The following is a 25,689-nucleotide window of genomic DNA, read 5'->3' as shown; positions in this document are numbered from 1 at the left end:
GGTTGGTGGTTTTTCTTCCCAAAGAACTGATTTAGGCTTTTCTCAAATGCCTGTGATATGACCAGATTTGTAAAGATGATCAGACGCTTGTGTGCTGGATGTGTGGATGTCTTCCTAGAGATCTCTCATTTCTGGCTGTTATTGTTGTATGTTTGACCATCACTAGAAGAAGAGAAGAATTTCTTTACGCTTCATTATGATACTGACCTCTCGGGAATGCTTGCCTTGCTGAGGCTTTCTCTGAACCAGCTCAGGCTGCATATGATGGTTGTTTATGCCTACTCATGCTGGTTGGAGGATGTGCTCTGTGCAGAACTCCTATAAAGTCTTTTCCATGGCTTTTTGATCCATTGTGGAGTCTTCTACATGCATTGGATCGTAAGTCTATCTTAATCCATGGCAGCTTGCTTCCTCTATTTTATACCTATGAGGGCAGCATACAATGACAAGCTTACTGTAGCAGTTAACCAGAGGATCACTGGGTTACAGGCTCTTGTAACTTGGCTGTGATTTACTTTATTGTAAGTACAGCTTTACTGTAAATTTAGCCCTAGATTATTGGCAGAATTGGGCTTGAACTCTTAATCTGAACAAATAAATAATTAACTAATTTTCTTCCCCAGAAACCTCATCCAAGACAAAGTAAAGATGCGTGGATTTGAACTCTTGATTATATTGTCTAGCTGAGAGGATACAAGCAGAAAATGTTTGAGGTTGAATGTTTGAGGGTGATCTTTCTCTGCCTAGTGGGAGTCTTGATGTGATAAAGTTTGCTACCAGATGGTAAACAGGGACCCTCCTGGAGACTCCTAGACTGGGTTTATGTAGCCTCTCTTGTTTTTGCCTTCATGTTTCCCACGTAGCATTACCTGTAATTCTTTGTAACTCTGAGCTCTATGCATTTTGATGGTATTTTTTTTCAGAATTGACTTCAATCACTCTTTAGATTCAACAGCAGAGAATATACAATTTTAAAGCCATCTGTTAATGAGAAGGGTCAGCACCATTGTGAAAAACATTAAGAGAGAGTCCTTCTAATCAAGCAATATGAGGCTGTGAAATCTACTGACTCTAGATGTGTTGCTTCTTTTTTCTGACATGGTTAAGATTTCAGTTGTGGCTGCCACTATAGGTGATGTATGAAGTTGGTGATACATTAGGAGATCTGAGGTGCTTGGATGTGGTTATTCCAGATACTGCTGTGTCAAGAAACAATGCTTTGTCTATAATAAGTAAACAAACCAAAAATAGTATGGTTGCAAACGACTTGTTCCAAGTAATACAGCAGTAGGTAAGTTAGTTTCTTCTGTGAATGCTGAAGCTTTGGAGCTGGGTTACAGTGGGGTTTTTTGAGTAGTGTTGTTAATGTAGTACTACAGAAACAGCTCTGTACTGCCACTTCACTAGTAGATTAAACCAATTTTGATCTAACTAATGTCTTCCTCGAATTTTTATCAGTTGCAAGGGTCTACAAAAGCCTACTTATGATAAGTATCTCAGTGCTATGACTAAGTGTTTCTCCAGCACAGTGCTTGGTATTGCTGGACACAGAAATGCTTTTTGCTGTAGGTTTGCTCATGATGACTTTTAAAGGCTTTAACTGGAAGCATCACTAGACAGCAGTGTATTCTGGGAACTTCACGTAGTGTACCTATAGTGTTAAAAGTGGTGTAGCTGTGATTCTGCTCATGTGGTATATGTGTGTTTATCTGTCAGATACAGAGATCTGTAACACTAAATTTGCTTCTCATAGGTTTTGTGGATCAAAATTGTGGAATGTTTCTCAGCAGTTCAACATAATTTCCCAATGTACTTCTGTGAAGAACTGTGAAATTTCAGTGTGTTTCTCTGTTGCCTGGTTAACTGCTGGTAACCAGCTTCAGGACTTCTAATGAAGTTACAGAGGGAGAACTTTTAGTGATTTAAGATGAGGATGAAAGTCTTTATACTTAGTCTTTTCTGTATGGTGCATTTCTTTCACTTGTATTTTAGTAGATGCCAGGTAAATAACTGCTTATGCTTCTAATTGCTCTGTCAAGTTGTAGTTGTTGTAAAAGTGTGTTTGTAAAAATGCTAAAGTCAGTTCTAGGTATGGGAAATAAAATTAAAAAGATGTGGAAGGAATCCAGTCTCCAAAACCAGTCACACACAGTGGTATGTACTAATGGTTCTTTCCCGTTTTCTTGTATGTTTCTAAAAGTGCAGAACTTCGTAATAAATTAGACCAATACCATGTGCAAGAACCGCTGTACTGGATCAGAATGAAATTATCTAGCCTTGTATCTTTCTCTGGTTAATGGCTAGCAGCAGTTGCTCTAGGGAAGACTTTAGAATCAGCATAAACGTAGTGATGCTTCCTAGGATGCTTTCTGATAAAGGTGCCTAAGTCTATGGACTTCTCCAGCCCAGGAAGTGTCTAGCTCAGCCACTTCTTGGCAGTATATCTTCTGTTTAATACTATTTAAGGTACTTGCCTTACTCTGCATCTTCCACCCTGGTCATTTTGTCTGATTATTTTTAAAGTATTTAAATTCTGTCATCTGCAACCTTTGATAGCAAGGAGTTTCATGGTTTAACCAGGCACAGTGTTATATTCATATATATATATTTATATATATATAAAATGTGACGCATATAAAGGGGAATGTATACATATTGTCTGTTTGTCTCTTACATTCTACTTGTGTACCCACAGTACCTTTTTCCAGTGGGTCAGTTTTGTTCCTTACGATATGTTTGGTAATTCTTGTTATTCCATCTGTACTTGCTGGTTCTTTCCGCATGTGGGGAGAGGAAAGCAGAGTTGTTCTGAGTACAGGATGCAAGTGCACTGTAGATTTCTACAGTGACATTGTTTGGTGCTTTTTTCCTAATAATTCCTTATATTTAGTTTGGCTTTCGACTGTGACTGATTTACTGAGCTGATGTTACAGGAGATACTTACGACAGCTCAGAGAGCTTGTTCCTTAAAATTAATAGGTAGATTGGTGCATCATTGTGCTCATTTAGAAGCTGTTTTTCCCTGGTTGCATCATTTCACATTTAGCAACGTTATATTTCATACTATTTTATCACTCTTCAGTCTCATGAGATCCTTCAGATTTCTGTGCTGGTCTTAAATAGTAAGTCCTTTGCTGAAGTAACTTTTGTCCACTTCCTCCTCACTTTCTTTTTCTGTGTTGCTAATAAATAGAATGACTTACATCTGTGATACCAGAGAATTGTATGGAGCTCCCATGGTAGACTTCCCTTGGTCCTTCTTTTGTTTCCAAGTTTTTAAAATCAATTCTTAATCTATGAGGGGACAGACACTTCTGATGCAGCTTAGTTTCTCAGAGAGCTCAGCAGGACCCTACTGAAAGCCTTTTTGAAATTTAAGGTGAAAGCAGAATTGTTCTGGTCCACATGATCAAAAAAATTCTTTTTGGGAGGTAGCTTGTTGCTCCATGAACAGTTGTGTGTTTTTTCTTTGTTTTGACTTCCTACTAATTCTAGCTCTAACTAGCATGGTCACTGAACTTGATTACAGACTGAGTCTTAAAAGCTTCAGGCTTTGTGGTATTTGTTCACATCTGAAGAATCTGATGTGTTTCTCTTTATGAATGGATACTTTTTGGGTGGTTAATACCTGGCTGGAAGCTAAAATAATGTGCGGTACCAAAAGTACCATTTTTTGTCTCTGATTCTCTAAACCCAATGGGAGGAGAGGAAATTCAGTCTACTTATTTTCTCTGACTTAGCCTAACACTTTTCTAAGCAAAAAATTTCCTTCTAGTAAAGGACAAGCATGCAAAGTCCCTTCTAAAATGTTTTTACTGTCAGTTCCTGATTTTAAAAATCTGCTACTGCAGCTACCTGTTAAAGCATCTGTGTAAACTCATTAGCAAAACTCTTGAAGTACTGGCTCAGCAGGTATGAATTGTGCTCCTCCCCAGCTGTATGATCAACATCTATGACTGATCAGACTCTGTGAAAGTAAACCTGCAAATAACTTCTAAACTTGTAGATGCAAACCCAATCCAACTCTTAAGCAAAATGTCTTTAAAATTAAATGTGGACTAGATTTTTATAGCTCTTTTGCATAAAATGTTTGTGAAGAGATTTATCTATTACCCCACTGAAATTTAATTCAAAATTGTCTGATCAAGCATTAATTACACTTGATTTTATGAATTTGCACTGTGCATTTGTAGCAAGTAGAGCTTGTGTTAAAACATTATTGGATAAAGACCCATTGTGCATGTATCAAAGGGAAAACTGTTTTGCCAATTTTTCAGGCCATGTATATTAACACATTCAGGCTTTCACAATCATATTCTAATAAATGGAGGAAAGAAATCCCCGTTCTAGACTGCTGCTTAATATAGTCAAAATTTTTGTGTAATTTAATGACTGGAATGGCAATTCATGTGTCAGCATTCTGTGACTGGTTGTTCTTTCCCAAACTGTGTGTTTTCCTTGAAAATTCAAAATGCAACTTCATTAACTTTGGCTTGATGCTCCTAAAGAGAAAATTCTAGCTTTGTTCTTCCTGTGCTGAGTCAGGAGCACTTTGAACCAGGGGATCTGTTTGATTTCCCCTGCCCTCCCAGCCCCATTTCAAGAAATGACTGGATGAAATGTAATGGCTTATTTTCACATCAGACCTGAATTTGGAAATTCATGTTGTCATGTATTGCAGTTGTCTGCATTATGTCTGCTCTGGACAACTGAACTCTAGATCACAGCATATTCAAAAAAAGTGATGTACCTGAAAATAAATTACTACCGAGTTACTCGATTGATTTATTTTTTAAAAAAGCTGTTCATCTTTGGTTTGAGTATATGTAACCAGTCATTAAAAGGCAAAGTACTTTAATCAGACTTGAAAATACTTTAAATGGTACAGTGCAAAAATACTGATAAACGTCAGAAGCTGTTACTACTCCAGCAGTTTTCCTTGCACTCTCTTCTTTACAGAGGAATGGCAGCAGCTGTGCTATTGCTCCCACACTGTTATCTCTGGGTCCAGCAATATGAAGTGATTTAATAGTTTTAAAATTTCACTTTTACTGTGTCTATTCCATTTCTGACCTTTTCAAGAATGGCTTGTGTGGTGATAAGCAATTGTTTTTTGATCATATCATCCCTTTTTTTCCCTTCTTCTTGTTGTCTTCAGTTAAAGCCAAGAGGTCTAGTTAGTAGCCACCTGCTGAGGTTCCTGCTCATAGGTCTGACCTCAGTGTGGAAGCTTCTGCCTTGAGGAGGGAGAGGTCAAATGTGGTTCCTGTTAGCTTTCCAGCAGAGCAGTTTCAGCTCTGGATGAAAGGTATCTCTGGAGTTCTCTCCCTCGTTTTCTGACTCTTTTTAAAGAACATAGATTTCCTTATATTCACGTTAGGTCTCTCTTCCCTTACTTTATATTCTTTAGACCTCAAAAGAAAAATAATTTTCGGGAGTATCAGTATCCTACTGATAATCTGTACCATTCAGACTATTGTTTATCACAGTTCTTACAAGTTCTATGAAGGCTTCATTGCTTCATGGCATCCAGTAGGACACTTTGAATTGCCAGCAATAAAACTACAGCCTGGAGAATCAGAGGATGATTTGAGATCTTTGTAACTACGTAATTCCAGAGCAAAATGAAGATCAAGAATTACTATGGCTTATTTTTTTCATAAATTAAGGTTAGACTTTAAAGTACAAGCTATTGCTAGAACTGAGGGGAGGCACTGACACAGGTGCTTCACAGTTTCTGACCAGGGGAGTGAAGTAGCTTGTGTTTTACTTGTGCAAGAATAAGCAGGCATGTTCAATCTAGTGCTGTATGTGACGATTTGTTAATCAGTGGGTCATACAGCATACTTCATGCCAGTCCTCTAATCTCTGGCATCAGCTGCCAGTGACTTTCAAGATAGTTGTGGGCACTGAGGAGTGCATAGACTTTGACAAAGAGTTTTTATTCTCTGAGCTCAGTGCTTTGCATTATTACTTGATTAGCAGAAGCACTTAAGCTGGAATTACTGCTCATCCAGAACCTATGAGCTGTGTAAGGATTTCTCTGTGCAGATTTGTCAGTCTTAGACTTGTTTCTGTTCTCTCCCCTCCAACCCATCTAAAAAGTCTTAGTCTTTCTGAATTATGAAACAACATGGGAGACCTAATACTGTTGTTGCTAAGAAAACATGTTATGTTCATGTTTGCTGTTTAAAATTACTTGAAAAGCATGTAATAGGTCTGTTGCTCTGTAATACTTAAAGGTCAAGTTATCCTTTTGTTCTCATTTGAAAACCTTGAACAACTGCAGGAGTTGAAGCCTAGAATAAATACACCTTAATTGAGGTGGGAAGAAAACAAATCAACATTAAGTAGTTCATCATTCATTTTCCAAAGGTTGTTTTAAACAAATTTTAAACACCTACATAAAGATCTTTGAGAATTATTTAAAATGTGTTCTCTCTCAGATTTTATGGTGTCTTAGTTTATGCTTTCATAATTTCAAGGATGCTACTGAAGGGAATGGAGGAGTTGTTGCTAACACTGGCTGGTTTTCCCATTCCCTAGATCTGAAGTGCATTCAACTGTATTATTAAGCTTCAGAGTGAATAATTCTTAGTTTTATTCATGTTTTAGTAATATGGAAAAAGGGTTACCTACTACATTCACTAACACCCTCTCTGTTTAAGAAAAGCTTCTCAAGCAGTCTGTGGAATTAAGAACAATGTTCAAGGGGGCTCTTGGCTAGAGGCAAGGCAAGTGGGGTGCTTAATCGCCCTGCTTATGCATAAACAGAAAATTTACTACTTTCCATGTGTGTTGTGTGAGGGTTTTTAATAATACTAGTATGTGGCTGATATAATTTTCTGTTTTGTTACCACTTAATATTGATGTGACAACTCAGCAATTCATAAGGGAGAGTTAAGGAATTTGGAAAGTTCTTGAGATACTTTGCAGGTATTGACAAGAAGCCATGACCTGTAATCATCCAGTCTTCCATTTTATACTTAGTTTTCTGCAAGTCAATTTGGGATTTTTTTATGAGCTAAAGGAATATGTGTGCTACAAATAAGAATGTGTGTACCTTTGGTGTGATCAGCTTTTATCCCCCTTTTCTGTGCTGCTTCTCACCTGCCCTCAGCAGCTCTTAACTTTTTGTAGTTTTCCCAAGATAATTTCAGAAGTCTGTGTGTTAACTACTGGATACTGTTCCCCTAAGAGCTAAAGTTAGTGCTGCATTTTTAACATTTAAGGATCATTGATTTTTTATAAAATAAGAAATTTTTTTGATTTGGATTTCTTTTTAGGTAGTGCGCCTTAGCACCAATTGCATTTTCCTTAGTTACGCTTTCCGTGGAAGATACGGTTCCTGTAACTGCTACTTCAGGGGCAGATAACAGATAAGCTGTAGAGGAATGTATTTATCTAATAGGTAATAAAAAAGCTATCTGGAGATGTGTTGGCAGGAGGTTTAACTGAATATTCTTTTTTCTTCATTTGGATAACATAAATATCCAGGAATTAATATGAAAAGTAGTTAGAGGGTTTTTGCACTGTATAGTACAACTGTTGTAATTACTGAGTATAGCTGGACAAGCAGGCTAGGACTTCTAAAGGTGTTGTGGCAGTCTTGTTTGTGCTGTACCATGAAAATGAAAATAAGAGGGTTTTTAATGTAAAAGCTGAGCTGCTTTTTAATCCAAGCTTAAAAAAAATATTGTATATGCCTCTTTCTGAGCATACTGCATTGATGGTGTATTGAAGTGGTGGTATGACTTGTTCTTCAGGCATCCTTTCAGATCCAGGGGAGTTGTAATATTAAGTGTATGTGAACTAATGCAGCTGGAGCAGCAGGTTAAAGTCCTTCTGGTAAATTATCCAGAAGGTGAGGGCTGCTGGCAGGATGTTGCATACTGGGTTATATTCAAATACAATCTTGCAACCCTCAAGTGGGGTGATTTTTTTTTGATTTTTTTTTTTTAATTTTTTTTTTGTATTGTGTTAGAATTTCTGGGTTGTCTCTCTTTCAAAGGCTGTGGAGCTCTTCAGAGTTGAGCTTTTCTTTATAATTGGATCTGGGATACTGAGCATTATTACTAAGTATGCATTCTAATACAAGCTAGCACAAGAAGTTTTCATTACAGAATGGCATGTTCTTACCTCTTCAGGGAAGAAACAGACTGATAAAAACTCCAGTAGCTGGAAGCCTGGAGCAAACGCTGGTTTTCTCATCTTTTGGATGAAGGCATCCCAGGAAAATGTGAATAGGCTGAATGGTTCTGGGTAGACCAATTAAAAAGTGGGAGATGGTGAGAGGGCAGCCGAGGAGACAGGCTGAGAGGGCGGAGAACAGCCTGAGTTGCTGTGCAAAGGGAAGGGGTAGTGCTGCTGTGGTGACTTAATCAGCATTAAGCAGTTGTGCGTTTTGGGTTGTGGGTTTTATTTTTTAAGTTTTAAATTGGTCTGTAGATAATGTCTCTTAAAATAAGTTTGCACAACTCCTTCATCAAAATCAATTTGACAAGTGTTACAATGTAAGTCATCTTAGTGACCTTTGTCACTTAGCATTTTCTCTAGTAGTCAACATAGTCAACATACAATTAATACACATTGCATGATACTAGTACTGAGTTCGAGTATTAATTATGCTAGTAGAGTTCATGAGCTAAAGAACTGAAATGTTTTTATCTGCTGTATCAACTTTTCTTGAAGGCACAGTCAGGCCATGTCACTTTAATTTACTACTTCAGTGATGTGCTCACTTTCACTGGAGGAATCATTTCTTTTAAGGTGAAAAAAGCTTTTTTTCTTACCCTCAGGAAAGGAAAATTAGGATATGCTATACTAGTTCTGAAATCTTGAAGAATTTGGAGATATAACCTACTGTTACCATTGCTACTTTTAGATAATTGGTTTCAAGTTTTGTGAACGTAATGTCTTGCATTGCAAGCACACCTAAGTTTGTATGACTTGGACACTATGCTAGTTGAAAAATTCCATGTAGATATTTTTTAAAAGAACTTATTAAATGCACCAATGATATTGGATTAAGAAACAAACTCAAAAATCAGAGGAAAATATTAACATACTGAAACAACAACATCTTAAGTGTGGGTAATGAAGACTTTCTCCTGAGTTAGGTTTTTTTTTTTAAAAAAAGCTTTGTTTAATTGTACATCAACACATGCAGTAGTTACCTATAAAAAAACAACTTTGTAGTTAAAATTTTAAAATCTGTTTGAGGGGAGGGTTAACTTGCAGTTTGTCTTGAAGTTGGTGATTATAAGTCATAGTGAGTAAAAGGCAGCAGAAGGATAAGAAAATGATAGGTATGTGAGATGCTTCAGTTGCACAAAGTTCAGGGTGTTGCAACACTGGATAAGTTGAAGCTTAAAGCCATTCCAGTCAGTATCCCCAAATTTACTCAGGATGGCACCAGTGAAACATCTGTGTCTAGGGCTTTTAATTGGCAGAGGTAAAAGCACTGGAAAGAATGGATGTTGGAAACTGTGAAACAGATGGAAGAGCAGGTCAATGAGGTCGATCTGCCATCACTCACCCAGCCTCTGTGCCTTGCTGTAGGGAGTTTGAGTGACTGAACAGTGTTAGGCCATTGTGCTATACATTAAAAACCCTCAGTCTTCAGGGGTACTCTGCACTGGTGCTGAATATGTTTTATTATGTTAGTGACTACATTTACATTTAAATATTATCATATCACAAATTACTGAATTTATATGAATTAACAGAGCTTTTAATCTGAGTCTCCTGTCTTTTATAAAAACACTTTGTTTTTCCAAAGTACTGTTGCAGCTGTCCAGTAGTGCTTCTGTGCTAGAATATGAGTCTTCTGCCCTGAAATCAATATGCCTGTCTTCGAACACAGAGAAAACTGGTATACTAGGATGTGGAAAGAATAGTTTTCCAGTGCTGGTAGTGCTTTACTGATTTACAAGGACAGGCGTGTCTCTGTATGTATCACCTTACTAAGGACTGAATAGAACACAGCATTATGGAAGTCTTGAACTATGGTATATTCATGTATAGGTACCCTGACTGTAGAATGTGTTCTGTGCTAGGGTGCTGAGTGAGCAAAATACAGACTCTCCATTCCCCAAATAGCCTGTTTAATATCTGCCTGTGATTGCTTCATGATTGGCAAGCTAATTTATCTAGATCCTCTTTCTGATGGTAACTAGTAGCAGATGCTCTAAAGACAAAGTACAAGAAATGGAGTAGCACCCTTTTTTTCCCCAGTAACAAGAGGCTTAAGAAATTCAAGATAGTTCATATAGAACATGTTTCATGTGTACCAGGAGCTGATGTATCTACTTTTTGACAGATTTTTTTTGCATGGTATGTTATGGTTTTTGCAACATTCTTTGACAACAATTTGTGATGGATAATCTGCTGTATATAAATTTACATAGGTATGGCTATTTTGGTTTACCTGCTGCTTAAGCTTCTCCTGCTTGTGTCCTCAGGAGTTGAAAATAATCGTGCTGGTATATGTATACCAAGATTAGATGATCACTGTCTGTGAAATAAGCTATAAAAACATTTGAACTAATAATTGTATAGCTCACTTCTAATTCATTATCCAAATGTTTGATATCTCATGTCTATGTGTAATGGCGCAATAGGTACAAAAATGAAATGGGGGCATGCAAAAAGAGAAAATAAGTAAAACTAGCAATTAAGTTCTAACATGAATGAATGTGGGAAACTAATTTAGACAATTACAGAGCAATATTATGCTTTTAATTTCATTGAATGAGTTGACCTAGATGCTAGGATAATGTTGTCATCTTGGATAATTGTGTCCAAAGCTCTGTGTGCTTGTGGATGAATTTGTCAGTCTTACTTGGCCTATTTTCTTTCTAAATAAAGTTTAACACCTTGATTCTGCTCATGATTTGTAAGAAAGTAATTTGAGTAAATGATCTCTTACTTAGCATTCATGTCACTGATAGTATGTAGCCCTTTATGCATGAAAGTTGAGTGCTGTAACAATAAGCTGATAGTGACCAATACTTGATTCAGTTTAAATGAGAGAAAAGCATCTTTGGTATATAACTGTTTTTTTGACACACAATTGTCTTGAAATAGTTTATGTTCACTCTGAGTTTATAAAGAATGATTAGTTTCCCTTGCGTTTAGCCGGTGGCATCTGATTTTTCTATTTTTGTTATTAAGGTGCCATGAGGGCATTAGGTTGAAACTTATCTAGTGAATTCTTTGGCTGATTTTTTTGCATTGCTGCTGAATATGCTGCTCAAGCAGTTCCTACACCTAGGTGCTCGTTCCTATAGCTTCACCATGCTGGTGCAAGCTCCCTGCACGGCTGTGTGACAAACTGGATGGAGGATTGATTTAGGTAAACTATGACCCAGCAAAAATAGTTATGCTTCGATCTTGTTGGTTCAAGTGACAGTACAACTGCTTATGCTGATAGAATTCAATGTCTGAAACCTTGAGAGTGAGCTTCATAAGCACCTGCAGGGAGCCTTAAAGCAGAGGAGTCTCTAGACTTCAGTTTTTTCCTCTTTGAGCTAAACAATTTGGAGATAATCCTAGTCAGTGTAATGCTTGTTTTAGAAATACTGAGATGGTTATCTGATTCCTGGTCATATTTCTAAACATTTGGGACTTCGTTTACCTCTTAACTCTTCTTACACATTTTGTACTGTGATCTAAATGTAGCTGCAGACCACAGATAGAATAATAAACATCGCAGAGAAGAGATGAGAGAAAATGGACCATGTAGTTACTGAGCATGATTTTGCAACGAGTAGTACAGTTTGCTTTAAATCTTCAGCACGGTCAGGAAAAAGAAAGAGAAAGTGAACTTTCCCTCTGTCTCATGAAAATTAACTTGGATGAATTCAAGAGCCTGCTTGCTTGCCACTGAGGTGTCTTTTGTTCTCAGTCAGTAACAGGGCCACAAAACTTATAAAAGCACAGCCTGTTTTCAGTGCTCCTGCTGTCTCCTATATCAGTGTTGCTAAACAGGTGATTGTAAAATATCACTATTTTGATGCCAGTGAAGCACTGGTGAGAGAAAAAGGGAGCACTCTCCTTGTGTAGTGCTCCAAAAAATGACAGGCAAGTAGAGGGTAGTATGTCAAAGAGGTGGCCTGGGGAGGTTCCTCCTATTTCTTCTGAATTGTGTGGGTGACTTAAGACACAAGACTAGATGTTTTGATGACTAGAACATCCATCCATAATTTGGGACATGTGTATATGAACTTTTTCCTGTATGAGTTCTCTGTGGGGCTCTGAATGACTAACTTGCTGGACATCCTGTAGGTCTGCATGCTCAAAAAAGTAAAAATGGGCTTTTTACTGCAGCGTACCTATGAAATGTTTTGATATAAACCTTCCACTAGTCACTACAGTGCAATGAAGTGGTAGTCTCTTAGGTTCAGAGACTGAAGATCAGGATTGCTTTCCTTCCAGCAGAGTAACGAGCAGGAGGAGGTAGTCCAAATATGAGCCTCAGGTCACTGTGCTTCCCCCTTCCCTGCCCCCGGACTGGCCTGGATGAGGGCAGTGTGCTGACAGAACTGCTGCTACTCTCTTGGTTCAAGGAAGGAATAAACCATTCGGCTACTTGTAGTCTGCTTGCCTTTCTGCCTCCAGCTTGTATGTGGGATCGCCACAGAGGTTAAGTGTGGAAAGGGAACCGATCCTTTGTCAGGGTGGGAGTGGTGGTCTCGGGGGGGGGGGGGGGGCTGCCTTCCCTTTGGCGTTACACAGGCAATATCTGCAGCACGTTTTTGAGAATTCTCAGTGCTGTAGTTTCAAAAGATACAAGGCCATGAAGTTTAAGTTGTTTGTGTAAGTTTAATGAGCCCTTACTAAAGGTTGGGTGTGTAGACTCCGACCTGTTTCACTTCAAGTGTCAGGTATGTTTGAACTTGAAGTGAAACATTAGCTAACACATGTCTGGATTTTTTCCTTCGAGAGGCCTTAAGTCTCCAAATATTTTCTGGGATTCGAGTCCTTTACTTAGTTTTTTCATGAATAGATTTTGCAAACTTTTGGCTGTGACACAGTCTCTTAAAGCAAGTAGCAAAGCTGTATTCAACCCACTGTGTGGAGGATTGCTCACCTGTAGCTAGCTGCCCTCCTGGGGAAGGATTTAAAGTTTAAGGGACCAGTTTACTTAAACGAACTGCTAGCAAGTAGAGATGTTCTGGTGTCTACTATGGGGAGGGGGAATTTGTGTCAAGTCTCAAATTGGGTCACGTGAGCAAAAAGAATGGATAACAAGATTTTTTCCCCTGCACCCCCTTTTTTTTAATGACCCCTTCTAAAATTAAATGGGGAAGATTAAACTGCTGGAAGCTAAACTTGCTCACCTCAAGTGAAAAAGGGAAAGGCAACATCTCCATCCTTAAGGGACTGAAATCACTAGCTGTATTAGAAGTAAAATTGTGTTTAGGTTAGTACCCTCAAATAGTAGGATCTCTTTTTCCCAACTGCAAAATTTGGAGGATTTCATCAAGAGAAACAATTATACAGTGAGCTGATTAGACACAGCTGTCAAATCCACTAAGTAAGCATTTTTAAAAGTTAATGAATTTTTTTTTTCATTTTGCATGTGTTTGGAAAAGAGGAACTTACTAGTTTGTATGATGGAAGGGATAAGACACACAACTATATCCTTCTATATTTTGGTTATTACCTATTACCAATTCATTAAATGTAGAAGATGCTGCTAGACACTGTCCACCTCTGCTCCATCCCTGCATGCATGAATGTTTTGGCAGTCTTCTGTAAACAGGATGTGGAGCTGTCGGAGCCCTGTTTGACTGCAGTTGTCGGCATTTTGGAAAGTGTATGGATAAATTCTAGCTGCTTGTATTGTGTGTGTTACATGTGTGCAACCTTCCTTCTTTTTTCCTGAGGTGCTATTAATTTAATCTCTTTGAACATGATCCCAAAGGCCAAATACTCTCGGTTAAACACAACATGTAATACTGCCTTTTGTTTTTTGCAATTGCTGTTACTTTTCCTGTGATGCTAATCTTGAATTGTTTGGAATAGCCTTAGAGCTGATTAGTTACTCTGGGTTTCTTGGTAGTGCTATATGAACAATTCATTAATGATACCTTACTATGCATGTTGTTTGGGTTTTGAAAAAACAAGCATTGTTCTGATGCAGAGTTGAGACGCAGACCCTAGTGTAATAAACCCTCCTGAAATGGAGACACACTTCAGTGGAGAATCTTTAAATGAAATGCTTGAATAGTCTTTTCCCAAGTAAATAAATATTGCTTCTTACTTAGTTTCAAGAAACATGGCACACAGCTGCTTTTTACTCCTTGTTGTAAAATAATGGGCCGTTTGCTGACTGAAGCAAGCTATTGGCATTATTGCTAGCAGCTGCTGAACTCTTAGTGTTAACTTAAACAGCTCATAAATGTTAATCATGTTGCAGTTTTGTTAGAGCTTGTCTGCATATCCCAGAGGCACTAGCTAATATGTCACACTTTTTTCACATGAACTGATGACAGTTCTTAGCAGAGATTCCAAGTAGTAACTTCATAATTCAGTAGTTTTGCTGTGGTGGCTGAAGTTTCTTCAAAATTGCGCTTTTAACTACAGCTTCACTTCTACTAGTATAGCTTTATTTAGACATGTTTCAGTAGGCTCAAAGCTGCTGAGCATGCGGTAGAATGAGTACACAGTCGAAGGGAATATGCTGTCTGCTTACTGACCTGTTGATTGGAGATCTGTAACAAAGTCAAATCCAAATCTACACTGAACAAAATCCATTCAGTTCATCCCATGGTTCAGTTTAAAGTTACTTTTATATTGTAATTTGTTTGCTGCTATACAAGTGTGAAAAGTTTGCAGGAAATGTAAGATTTGCTGTAGAAATGTAAGTTATCTGCATAATAAGCAATTAAATAATGTGCTGTAGCCTATTAACAGCAGTCCCTCCCACTCTTCAGACAGTGGGAATGACTTCTTGAAAAACAAGACAAAGCTCCCAAACAAACTGATCCTTTCCTTCAAGTCAGATTTTGCTGGTGTTCTCTGTAGAAAACACTGGTAAGGTCCCAGAACCTGGTTTTGAGTCTGTCAAAATGTTTGAAAATATAGCACTAATGAAAACATAGATAATGAAGTAAAACCTGCAGTATTACTGTAGGAGGCTAACTTTTTTGTTTCAGTCGTTGTGAAAGTCAGAAAGAGGACAGCGTTGTGGCTTGTGCATGCCATACAGAGAAATTGTGCTATCACTTCTAAAATCTGTTCTCTTGTCCTTAGTTCTGTGTGGGCATACAGTGGAACTTCTCACTAGGGCAGTGGTATATGTTTACCAGAACTGCACCTTTTCCTAGAGGCTATAATCCCTACCAGAGTACTGGAAATTGCATAGTCTAGGCTTCTCATATCAGCCTGTGAGCACAGGTTACCCTAAGTATAATGTGACTGTTCCTGTACAAAGCTATATACTCTCTGCTGTATATTTGGGTGATGCTTTGGTTGTGTGTGTCTGTGTATGCTGCTTCTCTTCAGGGTTCTATCCTGGCTGCTTGCAGAGGAATCTTTGTCCCTGAAGAGATGTACAAGAGAGGGACACGTATTGTGGACTGATGCTGAATGGATCCTATTGTGTAAGGTGGGAGGTCACATCTTGAGCTGGAACCTCTCAGGCTTTACAAGATAGACTTCATGCAAAGAAGTATGGTTTAGAGTGTGGAAGATGATAATGAGGACTGGCTTTTTGTAGAGTATCAAGCCAAAGATACGTAAGGCTAACACTGCAATGTACAGAAATTTGTGAGCAAGAGTTTGATCTCAAATCATTCAGTCATCTTGTTTCCAGAACAGGAGTAAATGTCACTCTTCAAGTAGGTGGATGCGAGACTTTATTTCTGGACTTCCTCCTAAAAGCTTGGAGAAAGATTGGATAGTACATGATCGAGTAGTTTTTGATTAGAAATGATATGGAAAATTATCTGGGAAAGTAGTGGGGACTCCAGATTGTGTGTGTGCTTAAATTATAATTGCATGAGTGATGTTTTGGGAAAGGCATAATTGTAAAAATTCAGTAATTTTTAATAACTTTTGAGCTCACTTATTTGTAAAGAAGTGGTGTAGTTTATTGCAGATAGTATGACCATCCAACTGTCAGTTCTGGACACATCTTTTTCAGTGGGATTGTAGGTTATGGTGGGGTGGCTTTTCTTCCAAAAGATCCACTTAAAAATTCTTCTGTTGCCCTTTAATTTTGTCCCATCTACATGCATGTTTCATGCAGCAGATTGAGACAGCTTGCTGAGACTAGATACCATTTAAAATATCTGGAGTGGTACTTAAATGAAGAAAAAAAGAAAAAGCCATAGCTGATTGCTTGTACAGTGATGATTGTATGTGCCCTGTTTTGAGTCTGAAAGTAACTTTTTTGTACTGCATTCTTAAATGGACAGAATTGAAGCATACTCAAATGACTAGGTACAAGAAAATGGTGACCTGAATTTTGGGTCTCTTCAAAATTCTGATCCAGAAATGCCATACTGGGGCTGCAGTGTAAGTTAAAACTTAGGGGGTTTTTGTCCACACGTATTTATTTAGACTTTAGTGTGAAATGGATGCTGATGAAAAGCATAAACGACTTGATGAAAGTTGTCCAACACATGTATAAAACTGTGTATATGACAAATCTTAGTTAACGCTATTGCCTTAAGGCTGACCTTGGAGATCAGTCTCTGGACCTAAAAATGTGATGGACAAAGAAATGAATCCTCCTAAGAAGACTTCCTTGTTTTTGTTTGATAATTCTGTAACCCTACTGAAAAGTCTGAATGGATGACCTAAATGTTGTTCTAAATCTCTTACTGTTCCAAGTCTCTGAGCAAAGGAATTAATTTATCTTAAACATGAAGTTCTGCATTCAAGTATTTGATTTTGGATTTTTAGATTTCAAGAAAGCAATAGTTAAAGTAATTAACAGCATTTAAAATCAGTGTGTTGTATACATTAAGCATTTTTTTGCAACTGTACAGTTTGAAATCCAAATAGGCTAGTGAACTGCTAAAGAAGTGCTTTCCTATCCAGCTAGAAAGGTACATCACCAGTACCATCTTTCATATTACTCATGTGACTCATAAGTAGAAAGAGACCCCAAAGTTTATTACTACTTGGTACTACTTGTGTGTTGCTAGATAATTTGCATGGGGAGAAGGAAAGTGGTGAAGAATGAGAATATTAAATGGTACAAAAGAAAGATTGTCAGAAGTATTAATCCCCCTTTTTTTTCCCCTCTTGCAGACCTTCAAGTGCTGACCTTCTGTGTCTATTAAGTTATTATAAACTTTTGCTGCTCTGCGAACATATAAAGATGTCTCGCAGCCCTGATGCTAAGGAAGACCCTGTGGAATGCCCCCTTTGCATGGAGCCTCTGGAAATTGATGACATCAACTTCTTCCCTTGCACCTGTGGCTACCAAATATGTCGGTTCTGTTGGCATCGTATCCGCACTGATGAGAATGGACTTTGTCCTGCTTGCAGAAAGGTAAATATCGTGGAACAGCAGCTTGTCTTGCACATATCACAAGGCTCTTGCATTGTGTTGGTACCAAAGACATCCTTTTCCTTCGGGGAAGCATTCTTCTAGTCGTGTTCTAGATCAAGGGTGAGGTGTTGGATCTTTCAGATGCTATCTGCATATGTGTTGAAGCTGCTGTGCAACAACAGCTAGTCTTGGTTTGTTAAACTCAGAACTGGATTAATAGGGGAAGCTGTGGATCAGAACCAAGGTTTGCTGATGCTGGGAGAACTTCCAAAATAATAAAATCCTTTCATTTGAGGTGCTCATGCATTGACAAACTCTTTTCAGGAAGGACAGTGAGGATTCCAGCATCAGGGGTTTGCTGAGGGCCAAGGTTGTTCTAAACTAGCAGACCTGTCTGAGGCAAGCTTATAAATCACCCGCTTGTTTTGTTTGTGGCACTGGAGCTTTTAATCCATATTTTTCTGGACACTGAACACATAAAATCTTTGAAAAAATAAATGAAATGGTGTTAAACTTTAAAGCATTTCAAAATCTGATCTATTTGTCTGGTATTCTGGTCATGCTGCCAAATGCTTTAAGGTAGTGCTTTGAGAGTCACAATTTCTCCCTGTCTTAACTGATGTCTGACTGATACTTTGGCCACAACCATAAACTTCAGCTTAACTAACTTGCCTGCTTTCTCCTTTGAATTATTTTCCTCTTACTTCTAGTGTTTTACTTAACCTCATTATTTCCTTATTTTCAGTGTTTAATAAAATTCTTTCTTGATATCTTCTTCTCTTTAATGACTTCCCTTGATTGTAACTTTCTTTCCTGGTCTTTCTCTTTTTGTAATTACAACTACTTAAGTCCCCTCTTTCTCCTGCAATTCAATTGTGATCCCATCCTCAGTTTATGCTTTTGTTGGCTTCCTGTCTCATATTACAGCTCCCTTTTCAGACCCCAAGTAATCTTACTTGGTCTCACTATTCACTGCCACAGCTTTCTATAAGCACTTCCAGTCATTATTTTCTTGCTGCTCTTTTGGACTTTGGTTACACCAGACCTATCGCTGCTAAACTGTGTTTGGATGCCTCTGCAAGCCTGAAGGCTATCCCACAGCGACATGTGTTTGTTAACAAATTGCACAAATTTGTTGTGGTATTTGAGCTGTATGTTCTATGAAGAAGATCCACCTGTCATCAACCAAAACAGTCTACACATGTGATACCTGCTGTAATGACATATGCTGTATAGTAATTTTCATAGTACAAGCAAATATCTACTCTTCTGGTACAACATGAAATTGCTGGTATTTCCCTAAGTTGCTTCATTTGTCTGGATTTATTATACAACTTTTTGCCAACAACTATTTGATTCATCTTTGCCTGTTCGTTATTGGAAGTTTGTGGAATATATCTGAGAAATCACATAAGCAACATGCTGTTCACTGCCTCTGGGTATCTGAATTCTTGGAAATATGGATGCTGCGACATTGGAATTTCTTCATGTGGAATAATCTGGTGTATGACTGGATGTGTAAATATTTTGTTGAATTGGATACAGTTTGCTCAGAAGTTGTTTTGGGAGGAAAGTTAGGATGAGTGCTACAGTGGAAATGAAGCACACCAACCATTCCAGGGGAGGAAGGAGGCCTCTTATTCAACAATGGATGAGGATTATGCTCTTGGTACTTTCTTCGTCCACGGACTGCAAGATGTTCTTGAGTTGCAGCTATATCACTGGATTGTAGGCGATTTGCATGGAGGCAGCTGAGGAGTACACTCCTTTCATGGCATAGACAAAGACATTGTGATGCAGAGACCACACCAGGATCTTGGGAAAAAATAATTTCAAGCTATGCTGTTGATCATCAAATAAGTCTGAAGAAGCCATGGTTTGAAGTTTGCTGGACTTTCTGAACCAGGTATGTATTTTTGTGTGCAGTGTGTCTAAATAGTTCCTGTCTCTGTGTAGTAAGGTTTCTAGGGGAAAGATCTAAGCAGTTTTCAAATTCATATCTATTATGGTGCATATTGGTTGTGACCACTTAAAATGCTGAAGCACTGAAAATGGTAAAGCAACTAAATTTTTGCAGGAAAGTTTGTAGTAGGTACTATGGTTTCAACAGGTACGTCATGTTTGTAATATATATACAAGTGCAAGATACTTACTGCCAAATGGACTGTGAATAAACATATATTAAAGCAAGGCTGAGTATGTTATGCACAATTACATAATAGAAAACTGCTATTTGTGACAACAGTATTGAATGCAGTGTGAGTTTTCCAGTGGTTTGATCACTAGTCTGTGTAGAGGAGGAATGAAGAAGTTCCTTATCCAGGGATTTTCGTTGAAGGGGTCGGGGGAGATTTTGGAAAAGTCTGTGATAAAACAGTTTGGCTGTGCACTATAGTGGCACCTGTGCCTTAAATTTGATAGATCTTAACTGTACATTGCATGTATACCATTATTTTCCTAAGCTTCTCTAATTTACTTCTAAATGAAAATATGTTAGCTTGAAGGTTTTTCTACAAAGGAGAAAATGCTTCTACATGCTTAAACTGTTACAAACATATGCATGTGCAGACTATGTTCACGTGGTTGCAGTCAGTTGAGTTAGTGTCTCAAGTTTCCTCCTGTTAGTAATAGTAGTGGACAAACATTTACTTTGATTTGTGAAACTAAGGTGCTAGTGTGAATTTAGCTTGATTTCTGGTTGGAAACTTGTCCTTGTTAATCTTAACACATTAAGAGCTTTCTAAACTTTACCTTAATCTCCTGAAATAGACTCGGAAAAATCTGTTTCATTCATTAACTACAAAAAGTGCTTCCTTAAAAAATAGAACTGACCTGCTTTGAGTTCCTGATGCCCTCCAGAATTGTAGATGTAGTCAATTGTAAGATACTAAGCAAGCCTTCCCTTTTTTTCCAATCAATTACTGTGAATGAAATAGCACCTAACTAGTCAAATTAAAATTAAAATATGCTGTTATCAAAAGAGACTTCTGTATCCAAAATCTGGTTTACAGGTTGCCAGACTTGCTGTTTGTCAAGACAGTGATTTTTCTTTTTTCCTTTAAAATTCAACAGCCTAGGTACTGTTTGTCATATGAATAACAAATTTCACTTCCGTTGCTTGTGTTGCTTTAATAGATAGCACTCTTGGACCTTAGTGTCAGTTGGTGCAATTTTAAAATCTAGCAAAACAAAGCCTAGCTCCTTCACACTTCTTAATTGCTTTGCCCTTCCACCAAATATCCTTAACTTGATACACAACTGTTGCTGCAGTGTGGGTTTGCCTTGTTCTTCAGTTCCTTGATTTAATTTAACTTAACTTCATTTTAATTTAATTTAACTTAATTCGTCCTAGTGTTAGAGATTCCTCCTTCCTTGTGTTAGAGATGGGGAGAAGTAGTGAACTGCTACATTTGTCACCAGAAAAACTAACATGTTTTAGGCATGCTTTTGTCCATGTTTCTTCTCCTGCTTCTATGTAAAAGAAACACCTGGTCTTAATGCACAGTTTCAAAATATCAGTTGTTTCTTCTGGTATTTTTAATCCCAGAACTGAGTATTTTGGCTCAACAATTGATATTTAGAAATTACTATTTTTTTTCTTGATGTAAGTAGTATGGTGTATACTATGCATAATAAACATTATTGACTTTCTCTTGTATTTCTCATTTCAGAACCTATTCGGTAGCAAGGCAACAACTGGGAAATGTTGGTACATCCATTGTGTGGAAGGAATGTGACCCATCTGGGAATAACAAAAGCCAAGTGCTTGATAAATCCCACCTCAGCTTTCAACAGTTGGGAAAATGTGGGGGGAAAAAAGTCAGAAAGAAAACAAAACTTAAATGACAAGACAAACTTAGGAAGACTGAGAATTCTTCAAGGGCCATCTCTGATTAAAGAAATGAGACTACAGAAGAGATCTTTGAACTTTTGAAGTTTTTAGGACTACCAGCAACTTGCAATTATTGTAAACAAAATCTGGTCTTTTTCTGTGTTGGCACATCTTGTTGAGGAGGCTTCCATGTTTTTTGCTGAAGAGGATTTGTATAACTTCAGTGGAGGGTGTCAGCTAAACTCAGTGAATCAGTTGATATCTCTGTGTTGCATCTGAGCATAGATAAATGCTGATAACACTTGATATATCTACTTTGCTTGGATCTCAAATCTGCCCGCTGCGAATTGGTGACAGTAGGTTAAACAGATATCTTGCATTTCAGGGTGGATGTGGAGGGTGTGGAAGTGGTCATGTCAGTAGCCTTCCCACTTTAGGTGTTGCTTCTGGTACGTGTGGTCCTCTCCCTACCCCTATTTTGTAGGGTTAGACAGAGTAAACAGATGAAATGGTACTGTGAGATACTCCAGCAGTCAGTCCACCTTGTTTGGCTTTCAGAGCCATGTTCCTCCAGCCTTTTCTGCATGCATTCTGTCTGTAGTTGAACTGTTACCTGAGTTCATGATCCTCAGTGCTGTGGGAAGCAATCACTCTGAAGATGAATTTATTCATTGTCCTATTTGTAGACTGACTTTATGTCCTTATTTGAAAAGAACAGGATTTCTAATAGTACTATTTAGAATTTGCTTCTGAAATGTTGGTGCTGTGCTTACTTGCCTTCCTCCCTCCTTAAGTGCACAGTATCCCTTATCTGTCATTTTGCCACAGACATGTAGGTAGGAAAATTATCTATCACTTCTTACGATTGGGTTTCTGATTTATTCTTGGGATTCAGGATGTGCACAGAGATTCATTTACAGGTCTTGCAAGTCAGGATATCCAACTACTCATATTCCTTAGAAGCATAAAACATGTCATAAGTGATAAACATACATATGAAGCACTTTATATATAATAAACTTCTACGGTATTTAGTGAGAACTTTTGATGATTCTGTTGCTCAAACAAATGCTGTTATCCATGGTGGCAAATCAACTGCTGCTACTTCTTAATGGTTGAAATCTTTATTTGGGCAGTCTCACACTTTCTGCTGAAGTAAAGACATTTCTCTTCCTTGATTCCCTGTTTCTGGAGTTGCTGTTTAGTTGTGTGCCTCCCAGCAGTTCTTGTGCTCTCTTGTACAAATACAAACTACTAGTTTTACTATGAACAAATAAACTTTCTGCTCAGTGTTATTCTCGAGCTACCTGGGATGTTTCCTGACTAATGTTCAGGACCTCCAGTAGCAAGTAGCAATGCAGAGGAGGAACATACTGTCTGACTTGGTTCTCATTTGAGAGTATGCTGTGAATGTGTCTATACTTGGCAAGAAAGAAGCTGATTAACTTTGGCACTGTTTGCTATATTATGCTTGGACCTTCAGGAGCCTTACAATAAATTCATTTCTTGCTCAGTACCAGAGAGCAGCATAGTCGCACGCCTTGCTTTGCGTAGTATGGGATGTGGAGAAGGAATTACTATGTGAAAAGGTGGATTGTGGGTATAATACGATATAACGATGTAGGGCGAGCCATTTTATTTTTGGAACGATATCTACCTTGTATTGGTGCACTTGTTTTCTTCCCATTCCTACCTGAACTCAACTTGACTGTGATAACTGAATTAACTCTCTCTTTGCTGAGCAGTATTTCTCTTCCCTGAAACAAAACAATATCTTTTCTTTGTTCTACATGATTGACTAGCACAGACTTTGAGAAGCTCTTTAAAGAAGTGAAATGCCTTGCAGAATTGTTCTGCATCTTTGAAGTCCTCATGTGTACACGTGTTAAAACACAAGATAATAATTGTCTCTAGTTAATCTCAAATGACTTTACTAACAGGTCATTGCTGTTCAAGTACACCGTGAAATCTGTATAAGGTATTCAGTGTTACTTGTGAATAACATAACTTTTTAAGAAATGGTACAGCTTTAACTCTTCTTCAAGGATAATAAGAGTCCTCATTGTGTTTTCATGTTAAGGACCTAGTTGTGTACCTTTGGCTACAGCTAAAGCATCTTAAAAGTTGACATTCCTTTGTGGTACTAAAAACATGTTCCAGAGGACTTGATGTTTAACCACAAGATGCCATCTGCTGAAGTCGACTGCAGCATACTTTCAGAAGATGTCTCAATTATAGCATAATGGTGGTGAACTTTAAGCTCTTTAAACTGTAAAATGGGCCTTGTTTTGTTTGGGGATGTACTCAGAAGACTGTCAGGTCTGAGCACTTGGTGGCTCTTTCAGTAGAATCATGCAAGTATGAGGAATATATGCTTTTAATCTAAACCTTATTTTCATCTGCTGCTGTAGATTTTTCTTGCATCATTTAGAATGACAACTAGTTTTGTATTCTGCCTTAACAGAGGACAGTCAGGGAAAAGTCACATGCATTTTTGTTGGACTTGCACACTAAAACCTTTGGTTATGGTAGCACAAGCAAAGAACTTAGTTCAACATATTGGTGACCTTAGCTTCCTTATCTTAAGTCTTTATCTTAATGCACCTCTGTACTCTTCATTTCACTGTTTAGAAACACTTCTTTTTATTTGAGATACAATTTTACATGTTTGTTTCTGTGCTTATTGTTGCTTTGTGTATTAAGTGTGAAATTTAACTTTTAATTCTGAGAAAACTGGCACAGCTAAGGATTATGGGACTGCTTTGAGGGGTAATCTGGGGCAAAGGACAGTGCACTGTGATCTACACCAGGCCAAACTAGTGCCTTTATAGTGAAGCTCTGCATGAATAGAGCAATCTTTCCAGGTAACTCTGAGGACATTTGTACTTCTGCTAGATACTTTTGAGATTAAAATCTACAGTGTTAAGTCTGTGTTTGAGGAGTTATCAGTAGATGATAATCTTGAGGTTAAAAATGCACCATTGTCCAGGGAAGACAAAGCCCAAGTTTCCAAGTGTTACCTAAGCACAGCAAGAATACTATTAAATCAGTATGCAGTAACTGTATTGAAATCTGTCTCTTTGCTAGGAGAAGTTAACCATGTAAAAGATGGAGACGTGTAATGGTGTTATGGGTTTGAACTTGGTGGGGCACTGAAATTGCATTTGTATTTTGATTTCTTGTCCTGTAGTCTTTAATGCGCTTAAGTATCCAAATCTGTATCAGACAACTAAATGTAAAGTGAATATGCAGGGCACGCTTTCACCCTGCTTACTATGCTATGTTAGTGAAATCTTAACAGGATGTGTTGGTTGTCAGATTGTGGCTGCCTGTAGTGTTAGCAAACTGAGTAGGCAGCTGGGTTAGAATGTGGTTATTGTCCAAATCAGTATCATGTCTATAAATAGGAGAATTCTATGAAAATATACAAGATGTTCATGTTTCTCAAAGGGCTGAATGAGCTGCTTCTATAATGTGGCTGGCTGTGACAATCAGAACAGTGTAACAGAAGAAATTTGTGTGTTAGAACATCAAAATTAATGATTTTCAAATGTGTTGTTTCTTATGGGTTGTTTTTAATGTTATTTGTTGTATTAGCCATATCCAGAAGATCCAGCAGTGTACAAACCACTCTCCCAGGAAGAGCTGCAAAGGATAAAAAATGAAAAGAAACAGAAACAAAATGAGAGGAAACAGAAGATATCAGAGAATCGCAAACATTTGGCCAGTGTACGGGTTGTACAGAAGAACCTTGTTTTTGTGGTAGGGCTATCTCAACGCCTAGCAGATCCAGAGGTGAGAGGTTCACACTTATAGATCTTGCTCTTAACTTATTGTCAAGAACCATTAGGATACCTTTGTGCCTGCCCTTGTCTGTTTCCCTGATGAGTATAAAATGAAGCAGTGTTGATAAAGTTCACGGCTGCTGAAGCCCTTTCTTCTTAAGGGAACCTACTCACCTTACTCCTCCAAAATAGCCTCCATAAATGTTCATGTCTTGGTTTTGGAAGTACAGATGCTGTATTTTTTGTTGAGGAAATTGTTCTTTGTATTTGTTTAAAAATGGCTTGTTAAACTAAATACAAGCTTAAGGGGTTTTTTTTAGGTACTCATTTTCCTAGGCTGGATCTACTTGTACTGTATAGCTGTGTTGTGCCCCACCAGTTCTAAAATGGTGACTTGGTTGGATTAAAGAACAAATATAAAGGGTAGTACAAACCTGTAGGGACAGAAAAAGAAAACCAACTATTGAATTGTAACTAGGAAGGAGCATAAATGGTGATGTCATTTGAGGGGGAAAAAAAATCAGTAAGAGGAAGACCCAGGAAAGAGTTGGCTTCCTACT

The 25,689-nt window shown here is 37.9% G+C and overlaps 1 protein-coding gene across 8 annotated transcripts in view; it reads left to right on the top strand.

The window, feature by feature from the left end:
- The window catches only part of CNOT4 (CCR4-NOT transcription complex subunit 4), a 78,505-nt gene that overhangs the window by 19,226 nt on the left and 33,590 nt on the right, over nucleotides 1-25,689 (top strand). For 4 of the 8 annotated variants that reach the window (XM_074902651.1, XM_074902650.1, XM_074902652.1 and 1 more), the window contains exons 2-3: nucleotides 17,269-17,512; nucleotides 24,942-25,139. In XM_074902651.1, coding sequence (XP_074758752.1) covers nucleotides 17,339-17,512; nucleotides 24,942-25,139 — 372 coding nt within the window. In that variant the 5' untranslated portion in view covers nucleotides 17,269-17,338. Of the gene's footprint in view, nucleotides 1-15,495; nucleotides 15,612-17,268; nucleotides 17,513-24,941; nucleotides 25,140-25,689 lie in introns of those variants that run through there. The other 4 variants (XM_074902649.1, XM_074902656.1, XM_074902655.1 and 1 more) reach the window with 4 other exon arrangements.

This window comes from Athene noctua, chromosome 3, assembly GCF_965140245.1.
Source record: "Athene noctua chromosome 3, bAthNoc1.hap1.1, whole genome shotgun sequence".
NCBI classification, from domain to species: domain Eukaryota; kingdom Metazoa; phylum Chordata; class Aves; order Strigiformes; family Strigidae; genus Athene; species Athene noctua.
Note: the sequence above shows the minus strand (reverse complement) of the source record. Positions and strands in the feature narration are given on the sequence as shown.